The 21,965-nt window shown below is 40.4% G+C and overlaps 1 protein-coding gene across 3 annotated transcripts; it reads right to left on the minus strand.

Annotated features, from left to right (window-relative positions):
* Positions 1-3,459: 3,459 nt before the first annotated feature.
* On the minus strand, positions 3,460-20,055 carry LOC131777677 (nephrocystin-3-like). Of its 3 annotated transcripts, XR_010716688.1 has the most exons (3): positions 15,789-20,054; positions 14,625-15,455; positions 3,460-3,614 (listed from the first exon to the last, which is right to left on the minus strand). XR_010716688.1 is itself a non-coding variant. In XM_066162429.1 (2 exons), the coding sequence occupies exons 1-2, from the start codon at positions 18,634-18,636 to the stop codon at positions 4,454-4,456; spliced, it is 2,880 nt and encodes a 959-aa protein (XP_066018526.1). In that variant the 5' UTR covers positions 18,637-20,055; the 3' UTR covers positions 3,460-4,453. The 3 variants fall into 3 exon arrangements, 2 of the variants coding, with proteins under 2 accessions (XP_066018526.1, XP_058962867.2); XM_066162429.1 differs by lacking the exon at positions 14,625-15,455 and having other exon boundaries at positions 3,460-4,485; positions 15,789-20,055; XM_059106884.2 differs by lacking the exons at positions 14,625-15,455; positions 15,789-20,054 and adding an exon at positions 4,814-8,275 and having other exon boundaries at positions 3,460-4,485.
* Between the last annotated feature and the right edge of the window lie 1,910 nt (positions 20,056-21,965).

A 21,965-nucleotide genomic window follows, 5' to 3' on the forward strand; every position in this document is an offset into this window, starting at 1 on the left:
GATTTTCAATCGTCACGAATTTTATAACCAGAAAACAGGGAATTTTCCCGATAATCATAGGGAAATTTCCCTGTTTGAGCAAATACACCGTAAAGAATAATTTTCCACGGTTTCCGAGAAAGATCAATGTGAAATTTGCACGAGCTTGTCCTGTCATCTCAGATGTATAAATCCATGCATAGTTGCTGACTAAGGAAATATGTTTTGTTCGATGTCAGCTGGTGTCAATTTAGTTGCTGTCCCTTTTCACTTGCATATTCTTTCGATGAAGTTCGTCATTTTAATGATCATAGAGTCATATTTAATTAACGGTTGACAGAGTTTTGGACTGTTGACTGTTGAAAAAAAAATCATTACGGACTTTTACAGAAACTTGAATGATGAAATAAAACCAAACTGGTGGATCTCGAAATAGAATGTAACGATCACTGTGATATTATCCATTGATGGCATGTTAGTTCCGCGTCACAGTGTGGTCGGAATCTCTAGTTTGAGATATAGGTCCGCTCAAAGTCATGTTCTTCAGCTCCATAAAAATCTTAAAAATGCTAAAAGATGCACCTTTTTAGAAACGAAAAGATATTCGATGTGACCCATGACATGACAACATATTATTTTGGGAAATCGAGGGGAATATTCATGTTTTCCGGAATGTACTGACCGTGAGGATTCTTGGAATCCAATAAGTTTCCGAGAAATGTTTTTGTTAAGAAGATACAGAGAGTCTCATATCAATCCTTTATGACTTAAGTAAATAAAGTACTGGTGATCTAATTTAGATTGATACGGCTTTCATAATTGAATGACGTAAACAAAACATGCATTGCACAGTGGTTTTGTATTTTCGCAGACGTTGTTGATGATAATCTACCGGGTGTCATGAACTCATTATCGAAGCTTTTTATATTGAAATTTCTTTTTAAGACAGATAAGCGACCTACGTTGTATTCAGACAACCACGAGTTGCAACTCTTAATCGATATGAAAATTTTAACCATTTAACAGGAAAAACTAAACAATTCACAGAAGACGCGATGATACACGAATCTGTAATTTTCTAGAAGGCTCATTTCTATTTACGCACATTGTGATGTCATAAAAAATTGCTTAGGGTTTCATGCTCTATTGTTGAGCAAAATTTGCGTGGTATGTTGACAGCTAACCACTTTCCAATTCAACTACTAAAATTAGAAGTGTTTGGGAACTATCAAAATTAGAAATGTTCTAACTAAGTGTTTGGGAGCTGCTTGGGCCTGTTAGATTATCTTGAAATCCTTGTACGAGTCTTTGACCCTTGATCCATCAGCCTCGGTTTGGCATGTGTTGCAAGACCACACATTTATTTTTACCTTTTCAGTGATTTGTCCTCGATTATTGTAATATGGCTTAATTCGTGCACGATATTCGTCATCAATAGTCGTGTTTGGGTTTGTCCTTAACCTTGCTTAGAGTCCTCAACGGGAAGTGATAGTTAGGTGTTAGTGAGTTCTCTAATATAGGTTTTTTAAGTACTTTGTTGTTCATTTCAAATGTCTCGTGAAATTGTTTCGGTTAGCATTCTAAAAATATGTTTACTCTCCCAAGGTCAGTTTTTCCGTAAGCCCAAACATGCCTACCGTTAGGATATTTTAAAGCGTGACCAAATGACCGAATGAACTAAAAGTGCTTGATCAGACTTCTGGTGCCTCCGCTGACACGATTGCTCAAGCTAGATAACCTTAAAAGTCCAGTAATATGCATATAGTGACTTCCAATGGACTTGTATTTTCTTCTTTAAGCAATATTTGCTGCTTCAAGAACAAAGCAATACAAGTCTGTAGTTGAAAATTAAAGTATTCCAATGATGTAGAGTACATCATTGGAATCTCTCGGCATCATTGCTAAGTACACTAGATATGCGATATAATCCATTTATTGCTAGCATGCGAGGGCAAGTCCCACGTTACGGTTGGATCGGAATCCCAAGTTTTAGCTGTAGGTGCACTCAGAGTTAAAATCTCGTGCTGAACGGCGCGGTTTTTACTTATTCGAAGTTTAACGTTTCCATGAAATTTGAAAAACATTTAAGAGCCGTCTTCACAGAACCGAAAGATGTCAGAAGTGACCCACAACATGACAACATCATGTTTTATATGGCAAGCCATACACGACAAAGTGGGTTGAGTCCAAATTGACCAATCGAGTTTCAGTGATCCATATGTGAGATTGGGAAATTACCCATCGAGAAGGAAAAAAACACTAATTGAGAAAAAGACTGACGTAGCAATATACCGAGAAATAAATATTAGCTGTTAAGAATGAGAAATCACTATGCGGATTTATCGACTAGTTATTCTGAGCCGGTGAGCAACAGCTAGGCAGCGGACTACATTTTGGCGGGAAATTCTCTCATCCTCGAGGCGTCCTCGTTCGCTGTCGGATTCGGGCAAATGGTGCAGCAATCAAAACAGCAACTGCGTCAACTTCTTGGGGAAGAACAAGAACAAATGTCAACCAACTCAATCAAATGTTAATGCTGAGGTATCTCGTGTTTTTGGACGCTCGCATGGTAGACAACGTAACCAAGCTCGAGCCTCCATCACAATGCAAGATCTGCAAGTTCCTCGCACTTTAAACGAATGACAAATATGAGGCAAATCGGTACTTCAGATCGCAAGCGAAAGAAAACACTCCATTCTTGTGCGATTGAATAATACTTGCTGGCCTAACGATCAATGTTGTACCACGACAGGGAAAGAGGATGGCATTGAGTGAGCACGGCCATATTCTTAATGCATGTCAATTTTTTAAAGCCATGAACGAAGCACAAGTTGAGTCCATCGTCATGGAGGCGTTTGCTCGTTTTTCATGTGAGATTGAATTACTTCCTACGAATGAGCCTTGGCACTTCTCATTAGTAAGGTAATATTTTGTTCCGTTAGTTATTCAGCTAGTGTGGTACAGTATACTCTGATACATCACTCGCATCAACGTTGGTGAACCTCCATTTCAGTTAATGGGGCACCCCACCCCCTCCCCCGGCCATAAATAATGACCGGTCTCATAGGTGTTTTCCACGGTTGGAGATTCAAGATGATTTTTTTATGTCCAATTAGTAAACGACATCATTAACAAAATTTTCGTTTCACTTGTCAGTACTGCTCATTCCCTTGGGAATTTGAGGTTATTAGATAAAGAAGTAATATCTTCATCTACTAATTACTAATTATGGTATTTCCATGTTTAAAAGAGGGACAGAAACGTGGTACACGTGAAATTCAAGCAGTTTTCATGAAAACTTAAATAAAATTATTGTGATAGTACAAAATTCTTAGGAAATCGATCTGTCTTGGAGGCAGATTCCGAGAAATGTTTCCAATTCAGCCGGATGTCTCGGGCTGCCAAGAATGTCGTCTTAATAAATGCCGGCACGAGCTGACGCAAGGAACAACAAGGCTTAAAAGAACATACCGAGAAGGCTTGAAGAGCAGACCATCGTAAAACTTTTATTTCTAACAAACCAACATGGTTAATTACGTCAAAGTTTTTGGCCACAAAATTGTTATGCCAAGTTCTCAGACGTGACTAATTAAGTTTCCATGAGACATTATTTATTTTAGTAGACTGGCTGCGACCTCTCGCACTTCAAGTCCAAAGCCAAATAAGAATGCGGAGTGCAAATAATTGAGACTATTTATTTGATTGATAAAAAAAGCCAATTTCGTTTGAGAGTAGAAAGTATTTCATAATGCAAATAGCATTGATCATGAAAATATCCCGAGTTAAAGACGTTAACGAGCCTTCTCAGAATTAGAATAAACGGCATGATGAATTTGCTTAAGAAACTGACAACACAGGGGTTATCTTTACATTGTGATATGTATGCACTCTAATCAAATTTAGTTATCGAGGAGGCACATGAAGAGAATCTTGTCTTTTCTCGGCATCGATCCCATATGGAAGGACATAACAGATATCGATTCCTCTCCTTGTCAGCGACTGTTTTGCTCCATTTGCCCTTCCAACCTGGTGTCTAGGAGGGATAGCCGACCCTAATTAAATGAATTAGTTGCAGGATGGTGCTGCTCTTACTTATAAGCTCCAAAAAGATTGACTAATCAAATAAAAGAAATTAACTTTCTTTGAAATGAAAATGTTTGTCCATAAAAAGTATACAATATCTTATCGTCAGGCATGTGGCGGATTATTTAGAAATTGCGTTATTCTTCTGCGGTATTCTATTAATACTGCCGTACACCAGCGTGATTTACTCAAGGAATCTGATCCCGAAACCTTTTTTTTTAAGGAAGATTACAACATATTTGAAAAACATTACGAGCTTTGGGAACCTGTCTAATGCCTTGTTAAAACGTCGGTTCCATATAGTCTCATATAAATAAATCTATAGCCAGAGACGTTAACCTTTACTCAAATTGTTATTATAAATCCTGACTGCTGTTCTTCTTTTTCCCTCTCATCTTCTTTTTCCTTTCTTCTTTTCTCCTCCTGAAAATTGAAGACACCGCGGTAGATATCAGGAATTACAACAGCGCAGGAGGACACGCCTGCCTCAAATCAATTCAACGCGCCCCACAGCAGTAGAGCTCTTTATTCGTTGTTGTTTCAAGTTGCCGAGGAAATATTATTTGGAAAATATCCGCAAGGAAAACGAAAACTGGTTCGAGTTATTGAGAGACTTGAGATATCGAGGATGAAATAATACTAACTACATGACGGAGGTCTTTGGTAAATCAGTTTTGGTTCGAGTAGGCCTGGGCTAGGTTTGAGTCATCGGAAGCCCTGTATTAACTACTACCTTGGATACGTTACTTACTTGGAAATTCCGTCTCAGGGAACTCATCTGGATAACGGTTGATAAACGATCGTATCGGGTCTTTGTTTCTCATCTTTTCAATTGGCATGTCTAGTTTTTTGGCCATCGACAGTCCTTCAAGCATCATTTCTTTCGCTTTATCCTTGTTTCTTATCTCGTCATGTAAGATGGCCCATAAAGTCTTGATTTCGACCTTCCATTTGTGATTCTCTTCTAATTCTCTCTCGGCAACTTGTTCTACCTTTGTGAATAAAGCCATTGCCTCATCAAAGTATCCTATTCTCTGGTGACAAATTGCGCAATTCTTCAAAGTCAGGATGCTTTCTTTGCTTCCACCCTCAACAAGATCGTCGAACATTTCTATGGCTTTTTTATAATACTCGAGGCAAAATTTTAAGTCGTCTTCTTTTCTTTCTCCACCGAGAAAAAAACGAAAGTCCGCAATGGCTTTCAGGGCTTCGGCTGTCATAAAATGTTTACCAAGGCTCTGTTGAAAGACTTCTAACGCCTTTGTAAGCTGTTCTTTAGCTGTATCACGTTCCTTGCGGCGCTTGGCAAAGATTCCCGAAAAAAGAAGAGTTGCTGCTGTTTCTGGATGAAGATCACCCAAACTCTTACTGCTGACTTCTAGAGCTGATTGAATCTCGTGATCAATTCTTTGGTTTTCTTTAGGATCTTTATTATCGGAAAGGAAGCGTGCATAACTGTTGTGAAAGTAAACTTCTGATAACGGATTTTCTCTAAACTTTGCAGCATTCAGGCGATAAATTTCTTCCGCTCTCTGCATAAGTTCGCAGTACCTCTTTTTGTCTTTCTTCCTACATTCATGTCCAAGAAGACACGAAAGTTCTACAACATGCATTGGCTGAACAGCTGAGTCAAATGTGTCCAGTAACTGTTCAAGGAACTGAGCATAATTCTTTGGATGAAGACACTTTTCCAAATACATGCACTTCTGTGGAAAACTCTCCAAAAGAGTTTGAGAGCGTTCCATAATTTCTACATCCTTTTTCTCCCTTCCTTGTGCATAAATACGAAGAAAATGCTCGAAATTGTTTCTGTCCTTGTTAAATGAAAAAAGGGATTCCTTGCAACTGCCTCTTTTCCAGTACAATTCGGCGTTGTTCGCAAGGCAAGCCATGTAATAAATACAGGCCAGTTTTTCTCCTTTAGCTAAAAGATCGGCATACTTGGCTTGACCAATCTTCCTTGCATACAAGTGAATGAGTGGATGCATTTGATACCTTTGGGAACTTGGTTGCTCGATGAGCGAACTCTTTTTCAAGGCGCGAATAATCTTGATGGGCTGAATTCCAGGAACCGAGCACGCTTTCATTACAGCCTCGGCAGCACCTGAGTCAAAAGACCCCTGGAAAGTTGACATTAGAACGAGGGCTTCTTGTCCAGCTTCAGTCAATAGATCAAAAGAGGTCTTGATAGCCTTTTCTACAGATCTTTCATCGTCTTCTAGTACAGCAAGTGGTTCTTTCTCCAGTTTTTTAATCAGGGTTTCTTCGGTGTAATCTGAAAGCAGAGATCCAACAATGCACAGGGCCAGAGGAACACAGCCGCAAAGTTCTACAATGCGCTCTGCTTTAGAGAGTTGTTGCTGGAAATCTTGTTCGTGGAGGTGAACTTGAGCAACTAGAAGATTTCTGGCCTGTTCGTTTGACATCTCGTGTAGCCTGACTTCTTTTAGTTTCAGGTCGGTATTTTGAAATGTTCTTCTTGTAGTTATCACAAATGTGACATTTTGTCGCGAAAACATTCTTACATCACGTAGGAAATTGAGGAACAATTCTCGATCTTCAGACTCGATGACACCATCTGCATTGTCAAGAACAAAAGTGACCTGCTCTTGAATTTGTTTGCTCCAGTCTTTGAGCCACTGCCCCGGATTCTCTGGTACCTGCGTGTTGACCACTTTACGACATGAGTTGATCATTTCCATAGTCGTTTCGTTGAAAGTAGTCTTTGATGATAAGCTACAAAACAACACAGTTCTTTCATTCTCGGGTTTGGCTAATTCACAGGCCACTCGCTTTGCTACGGTCGTCTTTCCGAATCCTGGTCCACCAGTGATCAGAATTACAGGAGCCGTTCCACTTTGCACTTTTTCTTTGATGTCTTGTATTTGATCACCACGGCCGATAACATGTTCTTCTGACAAGTCATCAGGAAGACAACTGGAGAGTTCAGAGACTTTTCCAATCTTCTCAAGTTCTTTCTCCCTCCTCCACTGTTCGAGTTCCTCTTGAACCAATTGAGCTTCGTGATCGGTGGTAGCACTCTTCAGGGACTGTAGTTTCTTCCGATGGGCGGCAATCTCAAGTACTTCCAAAGACGAAGATATTTTATTCCATTTGTCTTCGAATTCGTCATTCGGAACTCCAGTAGAAACACTGTGGCAAAGCTCATTTCTATAGCATTTGATACGCACGATGCTGGCTTCAGAGCTGGCATCAGTGTCGGCAGGCATTTTGCGCCATCCGGTCGAAGGAGCCGATAGATGACAAATTTCACGGAGTAGTAAGTGTAAGAGGGTAATGTCAAATTCTTTCGAGTCTGGCGGTTTACCTGAGGAAGGAAACAATTTCTCCCACTGTTCATCAAATATTACTCGCTTCCGCCTCAGCCCATCGAGCTTTGGGCGATTGTTGTTCAATGCGTTCTGTAAGGTTGACTCTGGATGCATGGAATGCAAGAATTTCATTAAAACCTTTGTTCCTTCGTCAATAAGCAGTCTTGCCAACCTTGTGCCATTCGTTTTTTCTTTCGAGAGATCCGCCACTGAGGGTCCACCAAGACCAGCAGAAGTTGGTGACGATGTTCCGCCGGCTGCCATGACCTACTGTCAAAGCTATTACAAGGCAAATTCGTTTTGAGAAGGATAAGAACGTTAGCTTGTCTTCAGATAACCACGAATTGCGATTTTCAATCGACACGAATTTTATAACCAGTCAACAGGGAAATCTCCCAATGAGTTCTGGGAATAATTTTCTATGGTTTCCGAGAAAAATCATTGTCTACGGTTCCTGATTGGTGCGGTTAAGCTCCCGCTGTGAACCACAAGCCAACCACCATTAGAAGTCTTTGGGAACTACTAAATTTAGAAATGTTCTGACTAAGTGTTTGGGTTTTGTTTCGGCCTGTTCGATTATCTTGAAATCCTTGTGAGAGTCTTGTGACCCTTGGTTTGTCATGTGCTGCAAGACCACACATTTATTTTTACTTTTTGAGTGATTTGTCCTCGACCATTGTAATATGGCTTAACTCTCGCACGGTTTTCGTCATGAATAGTCGTGTATGGGCTTGTCCTTAACCTTGCTTAGAGTCGTCAACGGAAAGTGATGTTTAGGTTTTAGCGAGTTCTTGAATATTGGTTTTGTACGTACTTTGTTGTTTATTTCGAATGTCTCGTGAAATTGTTTCGGTAAGCATTCTAAAAATATGTTCACTCTTCCAAGGTCAGTTGTCCTGTAAGCCCAAACATGCCTACCGTTATTTAAAAGCGTGACCAAATGACCGAATGAATTAAAAGTGCTTGATCAGACCCCTGGTGCCTCCGCTGGCACGATTGCTCAAGCTAGTTAACCTTAACAGTCCAGTAATATGAATATAGTGACTTTCAATTGACTTGCATTTTCTTCTTGAAGCAATATTTGCTGCTTCAAGAACGAAGCTATACACGTCGGGAACTCTGATTGTGAAGTTATTAGTTTTGATTCCGCTCTCAAGGAAGCCCTTACGTGTCTTTCGGAATTTGATATATGTCGTGCATTAAAAATCGGAAATTTGCGTGGTACATTGGCAGCTAATCACTTTCCATTAAACTACCAACATTAGAAGTGTTTGGGAACTACTAAATTTAGAAATGTTCTGACTGAGTGTTTGGGATTTGTTTAGGCCTGTTAGATTATGTTGAAATCCTTGTGACCCTTGGTTTGTCATGTGCTGCAAGACCACACATTTATTTTTATCTTTTCAGTGATTTGCCCTCGACCATTGTAATATAGCTTAACTCTCGCACGATATTCGTCATCAATAGTCGTGTTTGGGTTTGTCCTTAACCTTGCTTAGAGTCGTCAATGGAAAGTGATATTTAGGTTTTAGCGAGTTCTTGAATATTGGTTTTGTACGTACTTTGTTGTTTATTTCGAATGTCTCGTGAAATTGTTTCGGTAAGCATTCTAAAAATATGTTCACTCTTCCAAGGTCAGTTGTCCCGTAAGCCCAAACATGCCTACCGTTATTTAAAAGCGTGACCAAATGACCGAATGAATTAAAAGTGCTTGATCAGACCTCTGGTGCCTCCGCTGGCACGATTGCTCAAGTTAGTTAACCTTAACAGTCCAGTAATATGAATATAGTGACTTTCAATTGACTTGCATTTTCTTCTTTAAGCAATATTTGCTGCTTCAAGAACGAAGCTATACACGTCTGTAGTTAAAAACTAAAGTATTCCAATGACGTAAAGTACCTGTGACGGATTCAAAACATATTGACAAGAAATTATTCCGGATTTTCTCAGAAACTTGGAGAAAATATAAACAAATACACAATGGACTTCTCTCTCGGCATCATTGCTAAGTACACGTCATATGCGATATAATCCATCTATTGTTAGCATGCGAGGGCAAGTCTCAAGTCACGGTTGGATCGGAATCCCGAGTTTTACATGGAGGTGCATTTAGAGTTAAAATCTCAAACTGAAAGGCGCGGTTTTTTCTTATTCGAAGTTTAAACGTTTCCATGAAATTTGAAAAACATTTTAAGAGCCGTCTTCACAGAGCCAAAAAGATGCTAGACGTGACCCACAACATGACACCATTTCATATGACAAGCCATTCAAGACAAGTGGGTTAAGTCCAAAATTACCTTTCGAGTTTCAGTGATCGATATGTGAGATTGGGAAATTACTGCATGAGAAATAGAAATCATTGTGCGAGAATAAAAAACTGTCATGCGAGATTTTAAATTACCCATCGAGAGTGAAAAAACATTAATTGAGAAAAAGACTGACGTAGCAATATACCGAGAAATAAATATTAACTGTTGACAAAGAGAAATCACTATGCGGATTTATTGACTGCTTTTTCTGAGCCGGTGAGCAACAGCTAGGCAGCGGAGTGTATTTTGGCGGGAAATTCTCTCATCCTCGAGGAGTCCTAGTTCGCTGTCGGATTCGAGCAAATGGTGCAGCAATCATAACAGCAACTGTGTCAACTTCTTGAGGAAGTACGAGTATTATCAGAACACATGTCAGCCAACTCAATCAAATGTTAATGCTGAGGTATCTCGTGTTTTTGGACGCTTGCATGGTAGATAACGTAATCCAAGCTCGAGCCTCCATCACAATGCAAGATCTGCAAGTTCCTCGCACTTTAGACGAATAACAAATATGAGGCAAATCAGTACTTCAGATCGCAAGCGAAAGAAAACACTCCATTCTTGTGCGATTGAATAATACTTGCTGGCTCAACAATCAATGTTGTACCACGACAGGGAAAGAGGATGGCATTGAGTGAGCACGGCCATATTCTTAATGCATGTCAATTTTTTAAAGCCATGAACGAAGCACAAGTTGAGACCATCGTCATGAGGCGTTTGGAGAAACCATTCCTCGCCTTGTAGACATAGAGATCCTTATGTCAGTCCATAATAAGCAGTGTGGTTTCATTTAAACTCATCAGAAATGTAGTCTTCGAATGAGTTATTATTGTTAAGTGTTCGCCTGAGTATATCTCCAGTTGCCCACGCAGCATAATTCTTACGCCTAGCAAGGTAGAACTTTTTTCCGCATCCACTTACGAAATAGCTTGTTTTATAGTGTCGATTCAAGACGAGAACAAAATCAAATAGAAAAGCATTCAAATGTTTTGTTTTATCAGGTAAAAGAGAAACAGATTTACCAAACAAATTAACCTCAGTAAAGAGTTTAAAGGCTGACGTTCCGAGTGTTAGCCCTTCGTCAGAGCGAATGGCGAAGGGCTGACGCCTAAAACGTCAGCTTTGAAACTCTTTACGGTGGCCAATTTACGTTATCAACTCAGTTGATAATACTAAATTACCCTGTTATACTCTCCCACCGACGCAGCACCACAGTTTCTTTAGAAACTAACCCCCTTTACTCGTTTTCCATGCGAGATTGAATTACTTCCTACGAATGAGCCTCGGCACTTCTCATTGGTAAGGTAATATTTTGTTTCGTTAGTTATTCAGCTAGTGTGGTACAGTATACTCTGATACATCACTCACCTCAACGTTGGTGAACCTCCATTTCAGTTAATGAGGCACGCTTCGCACACGCTTGGCTCTGAGTAGACAAGGTCTCATCCACTGAAGTGACTTGATAGCAATGAAATCGAAAAGCCTTTTCACAGCTACTCATCAACGACACGCCAGCACCATGAGAAACGGGGAATATTGGTTTCGTTCCCTGATTTCCGCGAAATACAATTCGGAGGATCATTTTTTCTGCGGGGGGAGGGGATCACATGGTTTTTACGAGATAGGATGGGGAATTGAGTATAATGGAGGGACTTAGGGAAATTGACTGCCGATTAACAGCAAACGAGAGAGGTCATGGGCACAACTAAAATCCCACGACACCCCACACCCTCCCCGGCCATAAATAATGACTGGTCTCATAGGTGTTTTTCACGGTTGGAGATTCAAGATGATTTTTTTATTTCCAATTAGTAAACGACATCATTAACAAAATTTTCGTTTCACTTGTCAGTACTGCTCATTCCCTTGGGAATTTGAGGTTATTAGATAAAGAAGTAATATCTTCATCTACTAATTATGGTATTTCCATGTTTAAAAGAGGGACAGAAACGTGGTACACGTGAAATTCAAGCAGTTTTCATGGAAGCTTAAATAAAATTATTGTGATAGTACAAAATTCTTAGGAAATCGATCCGTCTTGGAGGCAGATTCCGAGAAATGTTTTCAATTCAGCCGGATGTATCGGGCTGCCAAGAATGTCGCCTTAATAAATGCCGGCAGGAGCTGACGCAATGAACAACAAGGCTTACAAGAACATACCGAGAAGGCTTGAAGAGCAGACCATTGTAAAACTTTTATTTCTAACAAACCAACATGGTTAATTGCGTCAAAGTTTTTGGCCACAAAATTGTTATGCTAAGTTCTCAGACGTGACTAATTAAGTTTCCATGAGACATTATTTAGGGCGACCCTAAAAGCCGGAACGGCGGAACGGCGGAATGGCGGAATGGCGGAACGGCGGAAAATGACCCCAAATCCTAAAACACGGAACGGCGGAAAATGACCCCAAATCCTAAAACACGGAACGGCGGAAAATGACCCCAAATCCTAAAACACGGAACGGATAGCAGGGCATGTTGCACAAATTTTGTACAAAGACACCAAGCGCTTGGCTCATTTATCCCCACGACGATAACACGCGTGACAAAAATTAAGTGTTATTAATTTTTTTCTTTTACTAAGTGGTATAAATAATAATGAACCATTATGCATGAAAGATAGCTGCGTTTTCGCGTTGTTAACCTGTTTAGTTACCTTTTGTTATGCAAAATTTGCCATGAGTTTTAGTCGCGGCATAAAAAGTCGCACAGCATGTGAAAACCAACTCGACATACCACATTACAATAAACAATTGTAACTTTGATACGTTTCCTGGTCACGTCTGTATTGATTTATTGAAACAATAATATCTCATATGCTTGTAAATGTGAGAACATCACAGGAACGTTTTCAGGCTTCTCAAAATATGACAACGTTCAGCCCCAAGTCGCATAGCATGTGAAAACCAACTCGACATACCACATTACAATAAACAATTGTAACTTTGATACGTTTCCTGGTCACGTCTGTATTGATTTATTGAAACAATAATATCTCATATGCTTGTAAATGTGAGAACATCACAGGAACGTTTTCAGGCTTCTCAAAATATGACAACGTTCAGCCCCAGCTCCAAACTTAGACTAGCGTGAGAGCAAGCCCTCGTTACGAGCCCTTCAATACGAGCGTTTTTTCATCCACGAATAAGTTCTGAGACTTGAGTAACACTAGTTGAAGCGAGGTTTGCAGTGTGTCACGCGCGTGGGAATTTCTCATGGCGTGAAAAGACAAAAGAAAGTTAGCCGAAGGAAGCCGTCAAGAAGAATTTGAAGAATTTCTTCGCGACCAGGTGTCCAAAACACCACCATCCTATTGTGAAATTTACGGGTTACATATCAGCGAAGAAATAAACTTTCTAAACAAAAAAGAGGCTATTTCACCAATTCGTTCAGCGGATTTCTTCTGTTCCTCAACAAATTGCAAATCATCAATTCTATGGCGTTTAAATTGCCCTTTCTGAAAGGGAAGTGTAATTCAGACGGATCTTTGGATTGTCATGGTTTACCATTATTCGAGTGGAAGCAGTTGCGAGACAAAGAAGAGGCTATCGGTCGAGGATCCTATGGTTTGGTTTTTGTGGCGAGAAACAATTCTGAGAAGGTCGTTATCAAAAAACTGTTAGGTGAGGACGAGAAGGAAAAGCGTCTTTTCCTCAAAGAGGCAAAAATACTCCATGGGATTAAAAGTGAACATATCGTTAGGTTTCAAGCTGTGTGCATGGAACCGTGTGCACAGAAGGATGGTAGTGTTTTGGACACCTGGTCGCGAAGAAATTCTTCAAATTCTTCTTGACGGCTTCCTTCTGCTAACTTTCTTTTGTCTTTTCACGCCATGAGAAATTCCCACGCGCGTGACACCCTGCAAACCTCTCTTCAACTAGTGTTACTCAAGTCCCAAAACTTATTCGTGGATGAAAAAACGCTCGTATTGAAGGGCTCGTAGCGAGGGCTTGCTCTCACGCTAGTCTAAGTTTGGGCACGGTGGTATTTTGGACACCTGGTCGCGAAGAAATTCTTTAAATTCTTCTTGACGGCTTCCTTCTGCTAACTTTCTTTTGTCTTTTCACGCCATGAGAAATTCCCACGCGCGTGACACACTGCAAACCTCGCTTCAACTAGTGTTACTCAAGTCCCAAAACTTAGTCGTGGATGAAAAGACGCTCGTATTGAAGGGCTCGTAACGAGGGCTTGCTCTCACGCTAGTCTAAGTTTGGAGCTAGGGCTGAACGTTGTCATATTTTAAGAAGCCTGAAAACGTTCCTGTGATGTTCTCACAGTTACAAGCATATGAGATATTGTTTCAATAAATCAATGCAGACGTGACCAGGAAACGTGTCAAAGTTATAATTGTTTATTGTAATGTGGTATGTCGAGTTGGTTTTCACATGCTGTGCGACTTTTTATGCCGCGACTAAAACTCATGGCAAATTTTGCATAACAAAAGGTAACTAAACAGGTTTACAACGCGAAAACGCAGTTATCTTTCATGCATAATGGTTCATTATTATTTATACCACTCAGTGAAAGGAAAAAATTAGTAACACTTAATTTTAGTCACGCGCGTTATCGTCGTGAGGATAAATGAGCCAAGCGCTTGGTGTCTTTGTACAAAATTTGTGCAACATGCCCTGACATCCGTTCCGTGTTTTAGGATTTGGGGTCATTTTCCGCCGTTCCGTGTTTTAGGATTTGGGGTCATTTTCCGCCGTTCCGTGTTTTAGGATTTGGGGTCATTTTCCGCCGTTCCGTGTTTTAGGATTTGGGTCATTTTCCGCCGTTCCGTGTTTTAGGATTTGGGGTCATTTTCCGCCGTTCCGTGTTTTAGGATTTGGGGTCATTTTCCGCCATTCCGCCATTCCGCCATTCCGCCGTTCCGGCTTTTAGGGTCGCCCCATTATTTATTTTAGTAGACTGGCTGCGACCTCTCGCACGTCAAGTCCAAAGCCAATAAGAGTGCGGAGTGCAAATAATTAAGAATATTTATTTGATTGATTAAAAAAAGCCAATTTCTCTTGAGGATAGAAAGCATTTCATAATGCAGATAGCATTGATCATGAAAATATCCCGAGTTCAAGACGTTAACGAGCCTTCTAAGATTAAGAACAAACGGCATGATGAATTTGCTTAAGAAACTGACAACACAGGGGTAATCTTTACATTGTGATATTTAAGCACTCTAATCGAATTTAGTTGTCGAGGAGGCATATGAAGAGTAACCCGTCTTTTCTCGACATCTGTCCCATGTGGAAGAACATAACAGATATCGATTCTTCTCCTTGTCAGCGACTGTTTTGCTCCATTTGCCCTTCCAACCCAAGGTTCAGGAGGGAAAGCCGACCTTAATCTAATGAATTAATTGCAGGATAGTGCGGCTCTTTCTTCTAGGCTCCAGAAAGCTTGACTGATCAAATAACAGAAGTTAGATTAAAAAAGTGTTCAATACCTTATCGTCAGTTATGTGGCGGATTAGTTCAAAAATTGTAACTCTTCTTACTCCGTATACTGGCGTGATTTGCTCAAGGAATCTGATCCTAGAAACATTTTCTTTTAAAGAAAAAAGAAGAAATATTCGAAAAATATTTGGAGCTTTGGGAACTTGAGAAATGCCTTGTTTATAAGTCAGTTCCTTATAGTCCCTTGCAAATACATTTATGGCCAGACACCTTCACCTTTCTTGAAATTATTATTGTGAATCTTAACTGCCGTTCTTCTTTTTCCCTCTCATCTTCTTTTTCCTTTCTTCTTTTCTCCTCCTGAAAGTTGAAGACACCGCGGTAGATATCAGGAATTACTACAACACAGGAGGACACGCCTGCTTCAAATCAGTTCAACGCGCTACATAGCAGTAAAGCTCTTTTTTTGTTGTTGTTGTTTCGAGTTACCGAGGGCAAGGTTATTTTAAAATATCCGCAAGGAAAACAAAAACTGGTTCGAGTTATTGAGAGGCTTGAAATATCGAGGATAAAATAATAATAACTATTTGGCGGAGTTCTTCGGCAAATCAGTTTTGGTTTGAGTAGGCCTGGGCTAGGTTTGAGTTATGGGGGGGGCCGTCTATTAACTGCTAACTTGGATACAGTACTTACTTGGGAATTCCGTCTCAGGGAAATCCTCTGAATAACGGTTGATAAACGATCGTATCGGGTCTTTGTTTCCCATCTTTGCTATTGGCAAGTCTAGTTTTTTGGCTATGGACAGTCCTTCAAGCATCATTTTTTTCGCTTTATCCTTGTTTCCTATCTCGTCATGTAACATGGCCCATGTAGTCTTGATTAAGACCTTCCATTCGTGATTCTCTTCCAATTCTCTCTCGGCAACTTGTTCTGCCTTTCTGAATAAAGTCATTGCTTCATCAAAGTTTCCCATTTTCTGGTGACAAGCTGCGCAGTTCTTCAATGTCAGGATGCTTGCTTTGCTTCCACCCTCGACGAGATCGTCGAACATTTCTATGGCTGCGTTATAATACTTGAGGCAAAATTTTAAGTCATCTTCCTCTTTTGTTTCTCCACCGAGAAACAAACGAAGGTCTGCAATGGCCTTCAGGGCTTCGGCTGTCATAAAATGTTTACCAAGGCACCGTTCGAAGAGTTCTAACGCCTTTGTAAGCTGTTTTGTAGCTGTATCACGCTCCTTACGGCGCTTGGCAATGATTCCTGAAAGAAGAAGAGTTGCTGCTGTTTCCGGATGAAGTTCACCCAGACTTGCATTGCTGACATGTAGAGCTGATTGAGTCTCTTGGTCAATTCTTTGGTTTTCTTTAGAATCTTTTTTATCGGAAAGGAAGCGTGCGTAACTGTTGTGAAAGTAAACTTCTGATAACGGATTTTCTTTAAACTTCGCAGCATTCAGGCGATAAATTTCTTCCGCTCTCTGCATAAGTTCGCTGTACTTCTTTTGGTCTTTCTTCCTATATTCATGTCCAAGAAGACACGAAAGTTCTACAACATGCATTGGCTGAACAGTTGAGTCAAATGTGTCCAGTAACTGTTCAAGGAACTGGACATAATTCTTTGGATGAAGACACCTTTCCAAATACATGCACTTCTGAGGAAAACTCTCCAAAAGAGTTAAAGAGCGTTCCATAATTTCTACATCCTTTTCCTCCCTTCCTTGGGCGTAAATGCGAAGAAAATGCTCGAAATTGTTTCTGTCCTTGTTGAATAAAAAGAGGGATTCTTTGCAGCTGCCTTTTTTCCAGTACAAGTCGGCGTTGTTCGCAAGGCAAGAAATGAAATAAACACAGGCCAGTTTTTCTCCATTAGCTAAAAGATCGGCATACTTGGCTTGACCAATCTTCCTTGCATACAAGTGAATGAGTGGATGCATTTGATACCTCTGGGAACTTGGTTGCTCGATGAGCGAACTCTTTTTCAAGGAGCGAATAATCTTGATGGGCTGAATTCCAGGAACTGAGCACGCTTTCATTACAGCCTCGGCAGCACTTGAGTCAAAAGACCCCTGGAAAGTTGACATTAGAACGAGGGCTTCTTGTCCAGCTTCAGTCAATAGATCAAAAGAGGTCTTGAGGGCCTTTTCTACAGATCCTTCATCGTCTTCTAGTACAGCAAGTGGTTCTTTCTCCAGTTTTTTAATAAGAGTTTCTTCGGTGTAATCTGAAAGCAGAGATCCAACAACGCACAAGGCCAGAGGAACACAGCCACAAAGTTCTACAATGCGCTCTGCTTTAGAGAGTTGTTGCTGGAAACCTTGTTCGTGGAGGTGAACTTGAGCAACTAGAAGATTTCTGGCCTGTTCGTTTGACAACTCGCGTAGCCTGACTTCTTTTGGTTTCAGGTCGGTATTTTGAAATGTTCTTCTTGTAGTTATTACAAATGTGACATTTTGTGGCGACAACATTCTTACATCACGTAAGAAATTGAGGAACAATTCTCGATCTTCAGACTCGATGACACCATCTGCATTGTCAAGAACAAAAGTGACCTGGTCTTGAATTTGTTTGCTCCAGTCTTTGAGCCACTGCCCCGGATTCTCTGGTACCTGCGTGTTGACCACTTTACGACATGAGTTGATCATTTCCATAGTCGTTTCGTTGAAAGTAGTCTTTGATGATAAGCTACAAAACAACACAGTTCTTTCATTCTCGGGTTTGGCTAATTCACAGGCCACTCGCTTTGCTACTGTCGTCTTTCCGAATCCTGGTCCACCAGTGATCAGAATTACAGGAACCGTTCCACTTTGAACTTTTTCTTTGATGTCTTGTATTTGATCACCACGGCCGATAACATGTTCTTCTGAAAAGTCATCAGGAAGACAACTGGAGAGTTCAGAGACTTTTCCAATCTCCTCAAGTTCTTTCTCCCTCCTCCATTGTTCGAGTTCCTCTTCAACCAATTGAGCTTCGTGATCGGTGGTAGCACTCTTCAGGGACTGTAGTTTCTTCCGATGGGCGGCAACCTCAAGTACTTCCAAAGATGAAGATATTTTATTCCATTTGTCTTCGAATTCGTCATTCGGAACTCCTATAGAAACACTGTGGCAAAGCTCATTTCTATAGCATTTGATACGCACGATGCTGGCTTCAGGGCTGGCATCAGTGTCGGCAGGCATTTTGCGCCATCCGGTCGAAGGAGCCGTTAGATGACAAATTTCACGGAGTAGTAAGTGTAAGAGGGTGATGTCAAAGTCTTTCGAGTCTGGCGGTTTACCTGAGGTAGGAAACAATTTTTCCCACTGTTCATCAAATATTACTTGCTTCCGCCTCAGCCCATCGAGCTTTGGGCGATTGTTGTTCAATGCGTTCTGTAAGGTTGACTCTGGATGCATAGAATGGAAGAATTTCATTAAAACCTTTGTTCCTTCGTCAATAAGCAGTCTTGCCAACCTTGTCCCATTCGTTTTTTCTTTCGAGAGGTCCGCCACTGAGGGTCCACTGAGACCAGCAGGAGTTGGTGATGATGTTCCGCCGGCTGCCATAACCTACTGTCAAAGCTCTTACAAAGCAAATTCCTTTTGAGAGGGATAAGAACGTTAGCTTGTCTTCAGATAACCACGAATTGCGATTTTCAATCGACACGAATTTTATAACCAGTCAACAGGGAAATTTCCCAATGGGTTCTAGGAAATACTGGATGATGAATAATTTTCTATGATTTCCGAGAAAGATCATTGTCTACAGTTCCTGATTGGTGCGGTTAAGCTCTAGCTGTCAACCACAAGCCAAATATGTCATTTGAGCGTCATTCTGACATTTCGCTTTCGTGAGAAAGAGAAAGTTGGGGAACTCAGATTGTGAAGTTATTAGTTTCGATTCCGCTCTCAAGAAAGCCCTTACTTGTCTTTCGGAATTTGATTTGCCTCGTGCATTAAAAATCGGAAATTTGCGTGGTATATTGGCAGCTAATCACTTTCCATTAAACTACCAACATTAGAAGTGTTTGGGAACTACTAAATTTAGATATGTTCTGACTAAGTGTTTGGGATTTGTTTAGGCCTGTTAGATTATCTTGAAATCCTTGTGAGAGTCCTGCGACCGTTGGTTTGTCATGTGCTGCAAGACCACACATTTATTTTTACCTTTTCAGTGATTTGTCCTAGACCATTGTAATATGGCTTAACTCTCGCACGATATTCGTCATCAATAGTCGTGTTTGGGTTTGTCCTTAACCTTGCTTAGAGTCGTCAATGGAAAGTGATGTTTAGGTTTTAGCGAGTTCTTGAATATTGGTTTTGTACGTACTTTGTTGTTTATTTCGAATGTCTCGTGAAATTGTTTCGGTTAGCATTCTAAAAATATGTCCACTCTTTCAAGGTCAGTTGTCCTGTAAGCCCAAACATGCCTCCCGTTATTTAAAAGCGTGACCAAATGACCGAATGAATTTAAAGTACTTGATCAGACTTCTGGTGCCTCCGCTGGCACGATTGCTCAAGCTAGTTAACCTTAACAGTCCAGTAATATGAATATAGTGACTTCCAATTGACTTGCATTTTCTTCTTTAAGCAATATTTGCTGCTTAAAGAACGAAGCTATACACGTCTGTAGTTAAAAATTAAAGTATTCCAATGACGTAAAGTACCTGTGCCGGATTCAAAACATATTGACAAGCAATTATTCCGGATTGTCTCAGAAACTTGGAGAAAATGTAAACAAATACACAATGGACTCCTCTCTCAGCATTATTGCTAAGTACACTTGATGTGCAGTATAATCCATTTACTGTTAGCATGCGAGGGCAAGTCCCACGTCACGGTTGGATTGGAATCCCGAGTTTTAGCTGAAGGTGCACTCAGAGTTAAAATCTCGAGGTGAACGGCCATGATTTTGAAAAACATTTTTAAGAGCCGTCTTCACAGAACCGAAAAGATGTTAGACGTGACCCACAACATGAAACCATTTCATATGGCAAGCCATACACGACAAAAGTGGGTTGAGTCCAAAATTACCTATCGAGTTTCAGTGATCGATATGTGAGATTGGGAAATTACTGCATGAGAAATAGAAATCATTGTGCGGGAATAAAAACTGTCATGCGAGATTTTAAATTACCCATCGAGAATGAAAAAACATTAATTGAGAAAAAGACTGACGTAGCAATATACCGAGAAATAAATATTGACTGTTGAGAAAGAGAAATCACTATGCGGATTTATCGACTGGTATTTCTGAGCCGGTGAGCAACAGCTACGCAGCGGAGTGTATTTTGGCGGGAAATTCCCTCATCCTCGAGGCGTCCTCGTTCGCTGCCGGAGTCGGGCAAATGGCGCAGCAATCAGAACAGCAACTGCGTCAATTTCCTGAGGAAGTACGAGTATTATCAAAACAAATGACAGCCAACTCAATCAAATATTACTGCTGAAGTATCTCGTGTTTCTGGACGCTCGCATAGTAGACAACGTAATCCAAGCTCGAGCCTCCATCGCAATGCAAGTTCCGCAAGTTCCTCGCATTTTAGACCTATGACAAACATGAGACAAATCGGTATTTCAGATTGCAAGAGAAAAAGAAAACAATCCATTCTTGGTGATTTAATAATATTTACTGGCCCAACAGTCAATGTTGTACCACAACAGGGAAAGAGGGTGACATTGAGTGAGCACAGCCATGTTCCTAATGCATGTCAATTTTTTAAAGTCATCGTCATGGAGGCGTTTGAAGAAACCATTCCTCGCCTTGTAAACATTGAAGTCCTTATGTCAGTCCATAATAAGCTCGTTAAGCCATCACTTACACCAGGTCAAAAAGGTATTATTGGGGTTATTTTACAAAATCACTTTTTTAAAAACAAGTATGTGTATGTAAGGCCAAGTAAAGTGTTGCTGCCCCGATCTATCAAAGGTACGATTTGCAGTAACTCGACTTGATTTCTTGTGTAAATGATTGCAAAATTTAAGTTATCAATGCGTAATAATGAGTAATTAAGACAACCATTCGAATCATGCACAATACTGCACCTCCCGTGTATAATTTGGCTTGATAAAGAAGGGCTGGAAATACCTCTATTGAATCAAGACAATGGAAACAAATTTCCAAAATCAAACAATGAATTGGCTTATAAGTAAATTGATAATGCCTCTAAAAAATCCATACATGTACTGTTTCTTGTAAATTTATTTGTCTTTAGTTTCATTCTGTTTGTTAATTTTGAAGGATATTGACATTAAAGATGATCCAGAATTTGAATTTGATGATGATGATAACTTGCTAGCAGCAATGTTACCAAATCCGGTGACAAAACTTACAGGCAATCCCTCCTGTGCTCCTGTGCTGGTTTAACTATAATAGAAAATCCTGTACAGAGACTACCTCATGCCACTGAAACAGGTCCAACTTTCACACGAGCTCATGCTTCAACTTCAACGGTAACACCAAACTTCAGACAGAATATACTGCACACCCACATAGTAGGCTCAACTGGCGTGCAAACTCAGGCTACAACTTCTACTGCAACCATAAATCCTACACAGAGTGTACCCTCTTACACTGAAACAAGTCTTAGTGCTAGACAAGCTCATGCTGCAAACGCAAGTGTAACCATAAATCCCAATTATGAAGTGCCTCTAGATCGAGCGAAGGAAAGGCCAGTATTTAGTCCCAATAACTAACTCTTGCCAGTCCCAATAATGTCAGCTGATAAGAGATCACTGAACGGTTTCCACAGCAGCCACCCATTGAAAGCATAAGTAAACTGCCTGCAGCTCAAGGCATTTCACAGGATTAAACCATTGATGATGGCCTACTATGTGAAAGGAAAGTCACAATCCATCACGTTGCTATTCGGGAAGAAGTGATGCAGATTTTCAAAGAT

The sequence above is a fragment of the Pocillopora verrucosa genome, chromosome 2, assembly GCF_036669915.1.
Source record: "Pocillopora verrucosa isolate sample1 chromosome 2, ASM3666991v2, whole genome shotgun sequence".
Classification (NCBI taxonomy): domain Eukaryota; kingdom Metazoa; phylum Cnidaria; class Anthozoa; order Scleractinia; family Pocilloporidae; genus Pocillopora; species Pocillopora verrucosa.

Coding starts and splice junctions, on each gene's coding strand:
- LOC131777677 (XM_066162429.1), bottom strand. CDS start 18,636: ATGGCAGCCGGCGGAACATCATCACCAACTCCTGCTGGTCTCAGTGGA. Junction 4,486..15,788: donor CCCTGAGACGGAATTCCCAA/GTAAGTACTGTA, acceptor TTCAATTTTCAG/GAGGAGAAAAGAAGAAAGGA.